This window comes from Aotus nancymaae, unplaced genomic scaffold (genome assembly GCF_030222135.1).
Source record: "Aotus nancymaae isolate 86718 unplaced genomic scaffold, 86718_ANA_hifiasm-v0.15.2.pri h1tg000049l, whole genome shotgun sequence".
Lineage (NCBI taxonomy): Eukaryota > Metazoa > Chordata > Mammalia > Primates > Aotidae > Aotus > Aotus nancymaae.
Window position 1 is genome coordinate 32,767,665 of NW_026988463.1, and position 14,441 is coordinate 32,782,105.

General features: G+C 46.8%; 2 protein-coding genes across 2 annotated transcripts in view; one reads left to right on the top strand and one right to left on the bottom strand.

Moving 5' to 3' along the window:
• BID (BH3 interacting domain death agonist) overlaps window positions 1-5,252 on the top strand; it is a 29,659-nt gene extending 24,407 nt beyond the window's left edge. Inside the window, exons 4-6 of the mRNA XM_012454247.2 lie at window positions 43-182; window positions 1,296-1,508; window positions 3,805-5,252. Coding sequence (XP_012309670.2) covers window positions 43-182; window positions 1,296-1,508; window positions 3,805-3,816 — 365 coding nt within the window. The 3' untranslated portion in view covers window positions 3,817-5,252. The remainder of the gene's footprint in view (window positions 1-42; window positions 183-1,295; window positions 1,509-3,804) is intronic.
• Window positions 5,253-10,957: 5,705 nt separating this feature from the next.
• Window positions 10,958-14,441, bottom strand: part of BCL2L13 (BCL2 like 13) — a 92,501-nt gene continuing 89,017 nt past the window's right edge. Inside the window, 3 exon segments of the mRNA XM_021673952.2 lie at window positions 10,958-12,359; window positions 12,362-12,397; window positions 12,399-12,791. Of these exon segments, the coding sequence (XP_021529627.2) occupies window positions 11,988-12,359; window positions 12,362-12,397; window positions 12,399-12,791 (801 nt within the window). The 3' untranslated portion in view covers window positions 10,958-11,987.

Genomic DNA, 14,441 nt, shown 5'->3' on the forward strand with positions numbered 1-14,441 from the left:
CTGAGTCTGCTTTGTCTCTGCCACCCCTGCCTGAACATGCAGATTCTGAAAGTCAAGAAGACGTCATCCGGAACATTGCCAGGCACCTCGCCCAGGTCGGGGACAGCATGGACCGCAGCATCCCCCCGGGCCTGGTGAACCGCCTGGCCCTGCAGCTCAGGAACGCTGGCCGGTCGGAGGAGGTGAGTGAGGGCCTGTGGACTGCGTGGGCAGGCAAGTGAGCCAAGGGGCCTGTGCCCCGCCTCTCACCAGGCAGCCCACTGTCCCATGAGACCACTCAACTCGTGACTGTCCAGTCCAGAACTCTGAAAAGTAACTGGACGTAGGGCATGGTTCATTGCCTTTCAGAAGAATTCAGCTGGTTGACATCCAGGAAACCTGAATGTTAAATCGGAGTAGAGGAGTTTAGGGTAAAAGCCTTTGAAAGATGAATGAAGCATGTTTGGTTAACAGAAGTAACGATGCCTTCTTCAGTTTTAGGGGTTTAATGGAGGTGCCAGTGAGAGCCGTAAGCCCTGGCTCTGCTGCTCCTTGTTTGGAACCCACACAACTTCCTGAGCTCTGCCATTTGCTTGGCACTGAGGGGGACACAAAGATTGGTCTGGAGCACTGGGTCCCCAAAACATTTAGCAGGAAGGACTACATTCTCCGAACTGCCGAATACAGGCCTGTAACAATAGGAGCTAAGAGGAGAAAGTTCTAGCTTTTTGACTCTAGCAGCTGAAAATGCAGGTGCCGCACCTCCCAAAAATCCAGTTATACTTCTGTTCAGCAGGGCCAGCCTGTGGCCTTCCCAGAAGGCTGCCGCCATCCCCATGCTGTCCCCAGCAGCTGCCTAGAACATAGGAGTGTCTGGCGCCCTCCTGTGTAATTCTGAGTGTGAACCGATGGGCCTGAGGGTCCTTGCCAGCCTCATAGTCTGTCCGCTCCCCCATGCCGCCTCCTTCTCCCCTCTATTCAGCTGGGTCTGCACCAATAAGATGGGCCTCAGGTGTTGCAGGTGGTCATTAGTTCTGGACTTGGTGCCTTAGGGCCAGGGCCGACCCAGGCTTCTGGAATTCCAGCACCGTCTAACAGTGAGCGCGTGGGCTCACTGCACATGTGTTTGCTCAGTGACGCCCTTGCAGGGAGAGATGGCAGTCTTCCCTTTCCGTTGCCTCTCAACTCAACTGTTTCTCATTCTTTCTGCCCAGCAGCCTTGGCTACTTAATAATTCCCTTTGAAGTGCTGCTTCAGACTGAGGACTGTGTTTCCTTTGAGTACTGGTGACCCAGGTTGTGTGTGCCCCCGTGCAGGACCGGAGGAGGGACCTGGCCAGTGCCCTGGAGCAGCTGCTGCAGGCTCACCCTATGGACATGGACAAAGAGAAGACCATGCTGGTGCTGGCCCTGCTGCTGGCCAAGGAGGTGGCCAATCACACGCCGTCCTTGCTCCGTGATGTCTTCCGCACAACAGTAAATTTTATTAACCAGAACCTACGTGCCTATGTGAGGAGCTTAGCCAGAAACGTAAGTACCCGTGAAGTCAGCTCTTCCCTGCCTGCCGCCCATGCCCTTTTCTCTGGACGGTCAAGAAGCCCAGCAGGGCCCCTGCCTCTGATGCTGGCACAAGGGTTCCAGGCTTTCCTGCTCAGGTTTGCTTTGGCTGTTAGCAAGAAGGCTGTGTGAAGAAGGTGGTGAGGAACACCCGGAGTCCTTTTGAGCATTACCAGCTTGCTGTTGGAGACACGCTCCACTTGGAGGGACGGTAAAGGCTCACACTACATTCCTGGTGGAGTCCTCACAGCACAAGCAGGTCGTAAAAATGGTGTAATGTGGCCGGGCGTGGCGGCTCACACTGTCATCCCAGCACTCTGGGAGGCCAAGGCAGGCAGATCACCTGAGGTCAGGAGTTCCAGACCAGCCTGGCCAGCATGGTGAAAGCCCGTCTCCTAAAATACAAAAATTAGCTGGGCATGGTGGTACACACCTGTAGTCCTAGCTACTCAGGAGGCTGAGGCAGGAGGATTGCCTGAACCCTGGAGGCAGAGGTTGCAGTAGTGGAGATTGCACCGCTGCACTCCAGCCTGGGCAGCAAAGTATAATGTGAACCAAAGAGAACAGTCAAAAAATGGGGGGTGGGAACTGTCTAAAATCTTTTCCAGAGCACATCTGTCCCATCACCAGGTATTAGAAGTCACAGTCTAAAGGCTGGGCATGGTGGCTCACACCTGTAGTCCCAGTGATTTGGGAAGCAGAGGCAGCAGGAGTGCTTGAGGCCAGGAGTTTGAGATAAAATTGAGCAACACGGTGAGACCCTGACTAAACAATCTTTAAAAATAATTAGCTGGCCGGGCGCAGTGGGTCACACCTGTAATCCCAGCACTTTGGGAGGCCAAGGCGGGTGGATCACGAGGTCAAGAGATCGAGACTCTCATCCTGGCCAACATGGTGAAACCCCGTCTCTACTAAAATACAAAAATTAGCTGGGCATGGTGGCACATGCCTGTAGTCCCAGCTACTTGGGAGGCTGAGGCAGGAGAACTGCTTCAACGCGGGAGGCGGAGCGTGCAGTGAGTCGAGATCGCACCACTGCACTCCAGCCTGGCAACAGAGCAAGATTCTGTCTCAAAAAAAATTAGCTGTTAGCTGAGGGCCAGGCGCGGTGGCTCACACCTGTGATCCCAGCACTTCGGTAGACTGAGGCCGGGCAGATCATGAGGTCAGGAGTTCAAGACCAGCCTGGCCAAAATGGTGAAACCCCGTGTCTACTAAAAATACAAAAAAATTAGCCAGGCGTGGTGGCAGGTCCCCGTAGTCCCAGCTACTCGGGAGGCTAAGGTGGGAGAATCGCTTAAACCCAGGCGGCAGAGGTTGCAGTGAGCTGAGATCATACCACAGCACTCCAGCCTGGGTGACAGTGAGACTCTGTCACACACACAAAAAAATGTAGCTGAGCATGGTGGCATGCGCCTATAGTCCACGCCATCATGGAGGTTGAAGCAGCTCCTCTGAAAGCTGAGGCAAAAGGTTCTCTTTGCTTGAGCCCAGGAGTTCAAGGCTGTAGTGAGCTATGATTGTGCCACTGCACTCCAGCCTGAACAAAGCAAGACCCTTTCTCTAAAAACAAACAAACGTAGTGTTCACGATGCTGCCCAAGAAGGGCCAGACAGTCCTTAAAATCTGGTACTTCTGTTTCATAGACCCACATGGAAGTGGAGTGTCTTATTTGTAAATTTAAAAATATTAGCGAATGTTTGGGATTTTATGATGTCAGAAGCATTAGCTCAGGCTTTGGTTTTTAAGTAAAATAGCATCTAATTCTCTACTGAGAACTCTTAAAAAATCATTCCTTGTATGTTGTGGTCTTCAGTTATACGGGCATTTTAAAAACAGAATGAATATAAATCTTAAACCCAGCTGAACTGTTTGTTAGAAGGAGGTAAGCCTGAGACGATTCCTGGACAACTTTTACTGACACCCACGTAAAGGGGGAACGAGTGGGCAAGATGTGTGCAGCAGTCCATATGGACAGCTTACCAGAGGCTGACGGCTGAGGCAGAATCCTGATTCCTCTGACCCAGCAGGGGCCTCTCCACACCGTCAGTGCCTCGGAGATGCAAACAGCCACCTCACCGCCTCGACAGCCTGTTTTTGGCAGTTGCCTCCATGTAGCAAAAAGTAGGATACAAGGACAGGACTTCAGGGCTCTGGAGAATGTGTTTTCATAAATCCCAGCTTTGCTTCTGCGGTGGCACCAGAGCTCTGGAGCCTGGTTTGTGAATTAGCCTTGCTGATTCTAGCTTTCTCTCCTTTCTTGCTCCAGGAGAGGGAGTGAATGGACGGTTCCGAAAGCGTGACTGGCTACAGCTCGGTGTGGCCACAGCCGGGTAGCTGCTTCAGTGCAGGTGGACCCCTGGCATGTCAACAGCGTTCCCTAGAGAAGACGGGCTGGATGGTGGCTGTGATTTCTATCTATCTCAAAGACAATGATTTAAGCTTATAACCCATTTTAAAATATCTACATTAATACACTTGAATGAAACTGTCCATCTGCACGTATCTGAATGGCCTTCATATCATCCACACAGCAATCTGCACATTCGTAACTCTACACATGGTGCCTTTATTTCGGCTGTGCAGGTTCCCACTTAAAAAAACAGGTTTCAAGGCAGTAGAAACAAAACACAATTTTTTTTTTTTTTTTGTAAAAAAAAAATTACCATTTAATATTAAAGTTCAACCACAGGGGATGGTCTTACAGCAGGCAGTATCCTGTTCGAGGAAAGTGAGGATTGGAGAAGAAAGGAACATACCTCTTACAAATGAAAAATTCCACTCAACATAGGGACTATCTTAATACTAAGGAACCAACAATCTCTTCCTCTTTAAAAACGAAACAAACAGCACAGAGGTTCTGAACTCACTCAAGTGCTGCACTCAAACAATGGGAAAGTGCGCCCCATTATGTAGGTGCTTGTTTTTTTCAACTCGATTTTCTTTCTTTCGAGTCAAAGAACCACCTGTGGTTCTAAAAGGTGTGAGGGTGATAAAAGGGCCCATGTCAGCCACTGTTTACAAAATCAGGTAACTGCACCCTTTCTCTCTCCATGAAGTCAAGGCTTTGCTAAAGACATTGAGCCATGGGTGCTAGAAGCTACTGCGATGCCCTGGGAACAGCCTGGTCACAGCTGTAAACTTCCAATTTCCAGCCATATGCTGGGCTCTCCATGCCTCCAAAGTGCATCTGGAGAGACCAGGTTCCTGAGTATAAAATATGAAAGAGCAGTTGGACTTTTTAAAATTCAGCAAAGTGGTTCCCTCTCCTAGGGACAGTCAAAACCAAGTCACTTAGGTAGTACCAAAATAATAAGGAAAAGCTTAGCTTTAGAAACAGTGCAGCACTGGTCTGCTGTTCCAATGGTAAGCTGTGTCCCAGGAATCAGTGTAAAAGCACGACAGTGAACGCTAGGTCCGTGTCACACATAATGCCGTGAACAGGAGAGCTCCTGTGACCACACATGAGGCTGCTGGGGAGGCATATGAGTAAGAGCCCTGATGGACTCATGACTACTTCTTACCAAAGACACTTTTCTGCTCCTTAAGAGTTTAAAATCATCAGAAAAGGAAAAACGCTGTATATTGCTCGGCACAGAATACATACCACGCTAGAGCTGGCGCTCAAAGTGGGCACAAGGTTACATATAATAAAAAGAAGTGCTGCCATGCAGTGTGAAGGCCACTGTTTGGAAATAAATCTTCCTAACACTATGACTTTCCATGTTTTGGAGTGGACTTCTTAAAAAACTTTTCCGAGCACAATGGAAACAGGCTGAACCACACTGCACCTACACATCCATCCACACATCAGCCATCACAATCAGCTTCTCACCAAGGGAGGGCTGTACAACCATCACCCGGAACTCATGGAACAGTGCTCTAAAGCAGCAAGGGACTCTGGACCATCTCTCACACACTGACTCTTCACAGCATCTTCACCTTCTGTTTCATTTGAATTAATACAGTAGGCTGCCATTTTATTACAGCTTGTAACAGGTCTTGGTGTAAATTCTTCTAGACCAAGTCTGAGATACTGTCTTGCTTATAAAGTAAGACCGTCACCCCTTCTCCCAAAGCTAACATTATAAAAAGATTCCACTGTCTCAAACACAAATGTCCCAGTCTTGAGACCTTCCCAGCAGTGACGACTCATTCACAGGTGGATTTGACCCTGTAACACAATCCTTGTGGATATGACTGAAAAGAGACTTTAATTCAGAGAATGTATCTTCCATTCTGTTTTAAAAACATTTGAATTAAGTGATGGAAACTCCTTGTTAAACATAAAAAGCTTTCTCCTTGAAAAGATGCTTGGTGTATATGGAAGTCAGGTGGGACGTTTGGTGCATTCACAAGGTTAAATCACTCCTGACCTCCCCTCTTAGGACCTAGCATCAACTGCTGAGATGCTCAAGGCTTCCTTAAAGGATCGCAGCAGTAGAGCCTGGTTTTCCTGTCCAACAACTATTAGTTGTGCTGACTGAGAAGTGGCATACAGAGAGTCCTTTGAAAGCTACGATCTTGTTTTCAGAACCTGGAGTCAGTTAAGTATGGACTAACAAACACGACTGACAATGTGAAATGATACTGCCTAAGTCAAGGACAGAAAGTTACCATGTGGATAGAAAGATGAGTCCACTGACCATCTTCAAATCCCATGTGTTCTCTCTGGCACATTGCTTCCGACAGAAGGAATAACTCACAGATTTGAAGTCTGTTCCTCTCCCGTGATGAAGAGTAGACTGGCCAAAAGGTCGATGACCCACAGGGATGAGCAAAGCAGAGTTGCACACAGAGGGCTCACGGCACTCACACAGAAAAAGCAGCAACACATGCTGCTTAATTAAAATGCCTGTGTTAATTATCGAAAATTACCACTCAGTTCCAGTATTCTTGAGAGCAATGGTTAACTGACCTTAATTAAAGAAGGAGTTAGGTAGGAAAAGGAGGCACTTTTAATCTGAAGGAAGAAATAAAGAAGACTGTAGGGCCGGGCGCAGTGGCTCAAGCCTGTAATCCCAGCACTTTGGGAGGCCGAGGCGGGTGGATCATGAGGTCAAGAGATCGAGACCATCCTGGTCGACATGGTGAAACCCCGTCTCTACTAATACAAAAAATTAGCTGGGCATGGTGGCGCGTGCCTGTAATCCCAGCTACTCAGGAGGCTGAGGCAGGAGAATTGCCTGAACCCAGGAGGCGGAGGTTGCAGTGAGCCGAGATCGCGCCATTGCACTCCGGCCTGGGTAACAAGAGCGAAACTCCGTCTCAAAAAAAAAAAAAAAAGAAGACTGTAACAGGAAGGTCTGGGACTTTTTCCTTTGATGCTGGCCAAGGACCCATCTACATAATATAATCATCTTGCTGGAAAGCATAGGGACAAACGGAGTTATTCCAAATCTCGCAACGGGAAGACTACTTTGACCTTTTCCTGGGGAAAGGCAACAACCTGTAATCTTAAAATGTCAAAACTTTTCTTCTAAATAGTACATTCATTAACCAGTTTCTTCTAGTCTTGCAAACAACACTCACTACAATGAGCAATATCACTATAAAATTTCCCCTGAGGAGAGGGGAGAGCAGGGTAGACTCACTTGGATCCAGCTGCTACTTTGTAACTGATGGCAAGGCCTTGCAAATATCCCTGAGAACAATTCCACTCTGAGCGTGGGGGAGGCAGCCGTCTGGTGCGGGCTCCTGTGGCGTGAACATCGGTATGTGGAAGACCTGGTGGTGGTAACGTGCAGCAATACGGGCTGAAGTCGAACAGCCTTGCAAAAACAAATGTGTTAATATTTTAGTGGCATGCACTTTCCAACTCCCCACGGAGCTCTCTTTATATATGAGGTAGTGACTGAATGTCACTGTTCTGTACCATAGAATTGGTGTTCTCTAGCCAAGGGTATAATTACCTTGATGTGCTGTGGAATGTGGTGGGAGGTCTTTCACTGGGAAGTCCTCCAGGAGCTGATGTACTTGTGGCCATACCTGGTCAACCCTCCTAAGTCCCCAACCTCCTTGAGTGTCTGTCCAGAGGCCAAGCAATGCGTCCAGGTATTCCCCCACTCCATTCCACAGCCCTACCCTTATGATGGCATATGCAGGGGAGAAAGAGTGAGAAATGCATCGTGGTGCTGTCTTCAACCGCCTCATTTAGCACTCTGCGATAATTCCTGGGATAGATTGCCTAACCTTGTTTACAAGCAAAAATAATCAAGAAAGCTAATGAAAGCTCATCGGCAATCACTGTGAATTCTGTAACCACAAAACATCTCAATTCATGTCCACAGGAAAACAGCCACAGAACTGGAAGCCGAGACCATTCCTGGACACAACCCTCACTCATTTTTCTGTAGTAGAACATGCTTAATATTTAAGTGAGCCTATATAGTGCCTTTGTACAAATGAGGAAAAGATCCCTTTTCCTAGGGCCCACAGCATGGCGAGCAGAGCACAGGCTGCACACTGGAATCTGTCCTGTCAGCCCTTACACGGTAAACAACCAGCACAACCATTTGCAGAGAGCCTGCCAACACTGCTTTGCAGGGCCAGGAAAATGATAAATCAAATTCAGAAAAATTCACATCACTGCCTTGCCTCTCATGCTTGAGGACATGAGGAAAACTAATGAACTATGATTAGCTTCCTCATTCTGTAATATGGGAATAAAAGGAATACAAACAGCTACTGGAGCTGTGAAGGTGAAATAAGGTATGTGAGAGCACTAGAACTGTCTCTGGCATGTTGTAAATGCTCAACTAGTATTTGCTAAAATTATAACTAGCGACGTGAATTTTTTTTTAGGAAAAATTATATACCCTAAACTCAAATTAATCTCATAATCAAGAGGTTATCACTAAGGGAAGGTCTTGGTGCACCAGAGAAGAAGAAACGTTATTCTGGCATCAAGTGTGTCGCTGCGATGTTAAATGACAGGATGCTTCTGTGGGAATTCGGGCAGAAGCGCTACATCACATCTGTTAGCGATCACACAGCCTACAAAGCTGACTTGAAGGATATGATCACCACCTCAAATTCTTGGAAAGATAACTTTGTGTGGAAAGACGTAAGAAATTAAGAGAAAGGAGGGGGAAAAAACTTCTTAACTACAAAACCTTTTACTTCTATAAAACATCTCTTAAAATAATTCAAACACTGAAATGTCCGCATCTCATACCTTTCAGGAGAAAGGCAAGGAGCTGGCATTACTTTGATATTACTGAGGGAATCAGTGCAGAGCCTAAGGAGATTAACAGCAGCCGTGAGAAAACCACGTCTCTAGGTTCACAGCTCACTCCCCCAGGACAAGTCTAGGTAGGCAGTGGCTGCATCTGGTATACCTGGGACAGAAATGCAGGCAAAAAGGGGTACCAAGGATGCCTCTAGGCGGGAAATGGGCCAACCAGAGGGTCAAGAGTTGCATTTCGTGATCTAGAATATTCTCTACAGGGGAATGATGATCATGAGAGTCCCTTTAAGTCATACTGTAGGTACTGACTGATTTCTGTGGGCCAGAATTATCACTTTAATAAAGAGAGGATAAATTATCATTCTTTGTTTTCCCCAATAAATCATTATCTTCAATAGAGCAGTTGAGATGAGGTCTAAGGACTAACAACAACTCTATAAACAAGTTGGATTTATTCTGAATCTTTCCTTTACCTTAGAGAGTGCATAAGTCGGGGGCAGGAATGAATGGCCTCCTACTATCAGCTCCTCCCCCAAAAAGGAGAGAGTACTTAAGATATAGTTTTTAAGGCTGGGTGCGGTGGCTCATGCCTATAATACCAGCACTTTGGGAGGTCGAGGTGGGTAGATCAAGAAGTCAGGAGTTCAAGACCAGCCTGGCCAACATGGTGAAACCCTGTCTCTACTAAAAATACAAAACTAAGCTGGATGCAGTGGTGGGCACCTGTAATCTCAGCTACTTGGGAGGCTGAGGCAGGAGAATCACTTGAACCTGGGAGGGGAAGGTTGCAGTGAGCTGAGATCACGCCATTGCACTCCAGCCTGGGTGACAGAGCAAGACTCCATCTCAAAAAAAAAAAAAAAAGTAGTTTTTAAGCGAATAAGCAAAAAGCAGGAGCTGAAGTAGGATGCAGTTCTCATGAGGGCTGTTCCTTCCACTGCCAGAGGCAGAGGGCAAGGAAGTGAAGGGAACACAGGGACGCTGCCACATCCTGTTACTCAGGAGCTGACCAAGAGTTACCAAAGACAGCCGATGGAAAACACTGTCTAGTTCCATCACCCAGCAAAACACAACTGGCCAAGTCACTGCGGGTCAACGTTCAACAGGTGGACAAACTAAAGCAGCAAGCAGCCGCCTCCATACCACACTTCTTCCTTATTTCCCTTTGTGGGCAACGCAGCCTCAAATATCCTAAGCCTCACACCTCCTTTCGGCAGCTCAGAAATCAACTTGGCTTCCGTTAGTGCTTGAATGCGCTCAGTCAGTAAGGTGTGAGGATCCAGAGTTGGTCAGTGTTCATACTGGGAGTGAAAGTCTTTTATCATTTTTTAAAAATCAAGGTAACTCACCAGTTCTCTCTCCTCTTCCCCTATGCAAACACAAATATAGCAATTAGAATACAAAATAATCCAATGTAACTATCAGAGCTCATGAAGAAAAAACCGCCTCACTAATCCCATTTCCCCCACTCACCTCTAATTACTGCATCCAAGTACACAAAAACCCTTAAAACAGGACTTCCTAATTGGGACACTGCAACACAAAACATAAGGACATGCTACACGAGAAAGCTGGACAGACACACAAACATACTCCCAGACCTTGTTTTCACCAACCTTTAAACAGTATGGCTTTAGGGAGATTTTATTTTAAAACATAAATTTCAAAAAAAAAAAAAACCAATGCATTTAAAACGTCAGGTTTTGGTGACCAGGGTAGGTAAAGTATTTTTATTATAAATTTCAGGACCTAAAAAATAATTTATTACATTTACTAAGATAACTCTAAGATGACCTTTTTAAACCAAGCATGTGGGCCCTGCACGGTGATGTCGTACCCCCGGACATGGAAAGACACAGGTGTACCCCTCCTGTAGGGCTGGGAACAGCCAGAGGAAAGAAAAGTATGCTGATGCTCAACTAGCCTCTACTAATTAGGACTATTTTGGTTTATTACCCTGGCATTTGGTCTGTGAAGAATTCAGGTGAAGACACCACCATTCCTGAACTCTGAAAGCCAAACTAAAATCTGCAGGGCAGCCTCAGTCTTAGAATTCAAGCTTCTTTTTCCTACTTCTTATTTCAGTGATATTTAGGACACTCTATATTTAATAAGAGTTATGATCTAACTGGCTCTGTAAGCCCAAGAATGAAAATCCTTACCACCTGGCAAAAGACCTATAGAACTGGTCAGTAGTAAGACTGCGGTCACATACTGGAAAACATATACTAGCCCAGGGTTACAGACAGTGACCATCCAGCAAGAGAGATGCTGCTGGCAAGTACCTACAGTGAGTGGGTGACCACTAGGAAAAGGGCTGAAGAGACCTCAGAAGGTCATCCAGGTTATCCTCCTTCCTTGACACAAGACAAATGTGTCTCTCTAGCCAAAGTTACTTGCAATTTCATTCCCAAGTGAGGACCCCAGGTCTCTTTCATATTATTTTCTCTGTATATATGTTTCAAAGACTCCTAAAGGCATCATTTTTACAAGGTGGAGTTGCAGGAAGCTTTGGGGACTTGACAGGTCTGAGCAAGTCCTCTCCTGTGGGATCTTAGCAGGAACCTGGGGGTGAAGAGGAACAGTGCAGTCCCTGAGAGGCAGCTGAGGGGACAGGCGAGCACCCTCACACTCCAGGATGAGGGGCAGGGGGACAAAAAAGGAGTGGCTGCAGAGCCCAGCCTGCTCATCAGGAAGGATGAAACTCTAAGGGGATTAAGAGCTGACAAGTCAGTTGCTGAGGAGCCCATGGCTAAGCTCTCGGCTGGGAATTTCTATCCCAATTCTTCCTAAGCACACCCTCTCCCTCTAAAGCAGTGGCTCTCAATGGGGGATGATGCTGTCACAGGGGACATTTGGCAATGTCTAGAGACATTTTTGGTTGTCATCTGAGAGTGGGATGCCCCTGACATCTAGTGGGTGGAGGCCAGGGATGCTGCTGAACATCCCAGCACACACAGGACAGCCCCGCCACAGAAAATGACCAGAATATCACTAGTGCCAAGGCTGAGAAACCCTGTCCGGAAGGGGGTGCTTTACCCTTAAGATTCTCAATTTAGCATGAGCCGAGGCCCTTGGGATTTATAGTCAGACGAACATGAATGCCCCACCTTAAGCCCTAACATGTGGGTCAATCCACTGCCATGTTGAGAAGTCCCCAGTTATCCCAGAGTGTCCCACAAATGTTCACACAGTTGCTGGCAGTTCAAATTCCAGCCAGTACAACTCAAACCTTACAACCTTCTCCTTCTCTTCTGAAAAACCTATTTCTTTCTCAGAGCCAGCGCTACCCCAACGGCCACTGCCAGGATGGCAACAGCAGCAGCCCCTCCAAACAGCAGTATAGACTTGCCCTCCGACAGCGGCATGGGCTTCACCTCGCCGGCGGGGGGCGGCTCTTCCACAGGGCTCTCTTCCCTTTCGTTGGTCTCCTTCTCACTCAGCAGCATTTCTGTGGGTTCCAGTGTGGGAACCACCTCCTCCACTTCAGTAGCTTCAACTGTTGCTGCTTTTACCTCTTCTTCACCAAGTTCTACAAACAGAGATGTAGCAGGGCTGGACTTCTCACCTGTGATCACTTCTGTGTCAGGTTCCCTTGCTCCCAGCAAGGAGGTGGCAGTGATGTGTGGAAGCAAGGGAGCTGGGGCTTCAGGAAGTGCCTCTTGCAGCGCCCCTGCTGGCAGGACCACAGGAGCCACAGCAGCCTCTTCCACGCCCTCAGGTACTTCTTCTTTCTCCACGTGCACGATGTCAGAATTGGAGGAGTTGTTCTCACTCTTCTCTCCAGCTCCGTTGCTGTCTAAACTTTTCACTTCTTCAGGATCCATTGCAATCTGCTGCCAGGACTCAGGGCCTAGAGACACTGGCAGGCTTTCTGTGTGCCAACTCTGGCTAGCTGACAGTGAGACAGGTAGGCTCTCAGACTGCCAGGAAGTGGTCACAGTTGGAGACTCTGGGGGACTGACTTGTCCAGAGTTGTCGCTGGGCAGGATATAAATGTCATTGCTATCTTCCGCAGTGATTCCAGGGTATTCCTCCTCCTCTGACTCAAGACTAAACACAGTGCCCTAGAAACCAAGGACGATAGTCAATAATAAAGAATCGTGACTAAAACATAAACACCCATCTGGAAAAGAAATTCTTTCCTAAATTGAAGTTCTAAGAATGAAACACTGTTTAAACCTACATAGTTTCTGAATTGCATGCATTTATTTGTGAGCCAAAGCAGAGGAACAATTTTTGACAGTCCTCTGAGCAGTTTCCTTGAAACTAAAAAATCAAAAGTTAATTTACATTCAGTATAATTCACATACAGGCTGAAAGCATCCTAATCTAAAAACCTGAAATCCGAAATGCTCCAAAATCTGAGATTTATTTTTTTTTTTGAGACAGAGTCTTGCTCTGTCACCCAGGCTGGAGTGCACTGGCACAATCTCGGCTCACTGCAACCTCCGCCTCCCAGGTTCAAGCGATTCTCCTGCCTCAGCCTCCAAAGTAGCTGAGATTATAAGCACCCACCACCAGTGATCCACCCATCACAGGCACCCAAAGTGCTGGGATGGCAGGTGTGAACCACTCTGCCCAGCCCAAAATCTGAAACTTTTTGAGCACTGAAATGACATCACAAGTGGAAAATTCCACACTTGACCTCATGTAATGGGCTGCAGGTAAAACAGAGTAAAAACTTGCTTCATGAACACAATTATTTAAAATATTATGTAAAATTACCTTCACTCTATAAGGTGCATACAAAAAAAACAAGTAAATTTCATGTTTGGACTTGGGTCCCATCCTCAAGGTATCTCATCACATATATGCAAACATTTCAAAAAAAAAAAAAAAAATTAAAATAGAAAACACTTCTGATCCCAAGCACTTTGGATAAGGGATACTCACCCTGTACAGTCAATGCAGTAATTAATGCAAAACAGCAGAGAAAACAAAGGCAAGACCTTGTGCTCTAGAAACTGATCACTTAGTAGGGTATAAAAATAATGCTATGTCATAATCCACATGCTATTAAGAGTTCACATGGTAGTGTTGCTTTCCTTAGAAGAAAAAAAGTTCAGATGGGAAAAAGACCTCTTTGGGTAGAGGTCAGAGAAGGCAGGGAGATCACAGAAAGCTTCATGGAGTAACCAGCATTTATACTGGGCATCTGAAGAATGGGTAGTAAGATTTTGGCAGGTGAAGGGTACAGAGAAGACACAATACAGGCAAAAGCACAGAGACAGAAAAAAAGGGGATAAGCACATAGCCCTGTTTAATTAATGCAGAATGCACATGAAGAACGAGTTCAGTGAGGACAGGACCATGGAGGAATCTGAATGACAGAGAGCTAAGAAATAGGGACTTTTTATGCAATAGGCGACAGTCGGTCACTGACATCTCTGAGGTACAAAACTACAATCAGAGCTTAGCTTTAAAATGCCTCTGATAGCAGAGCCATAATGGAGAGATGCTGGAGACACAGAGACTCTTGCTTCTTTCTTTAGGAAGTCTGAGTGAAAGCAATAAAGCCCTACAGCGCAGGCCTTATGTCCGCGTCTACTAGTAACAGACCACCGTATCAGGGCTGTGTTAGTCACCAGCGCTACGAGGAAGAACAGGGCCCATTTTCTACTCTTGCAGAAATTACTGGCCAGCTGTGAAGACTGACATATGAATAACTCACTTCAGTATGATACAGAAAGCTCTAAGACAGGTGTATGCACGAG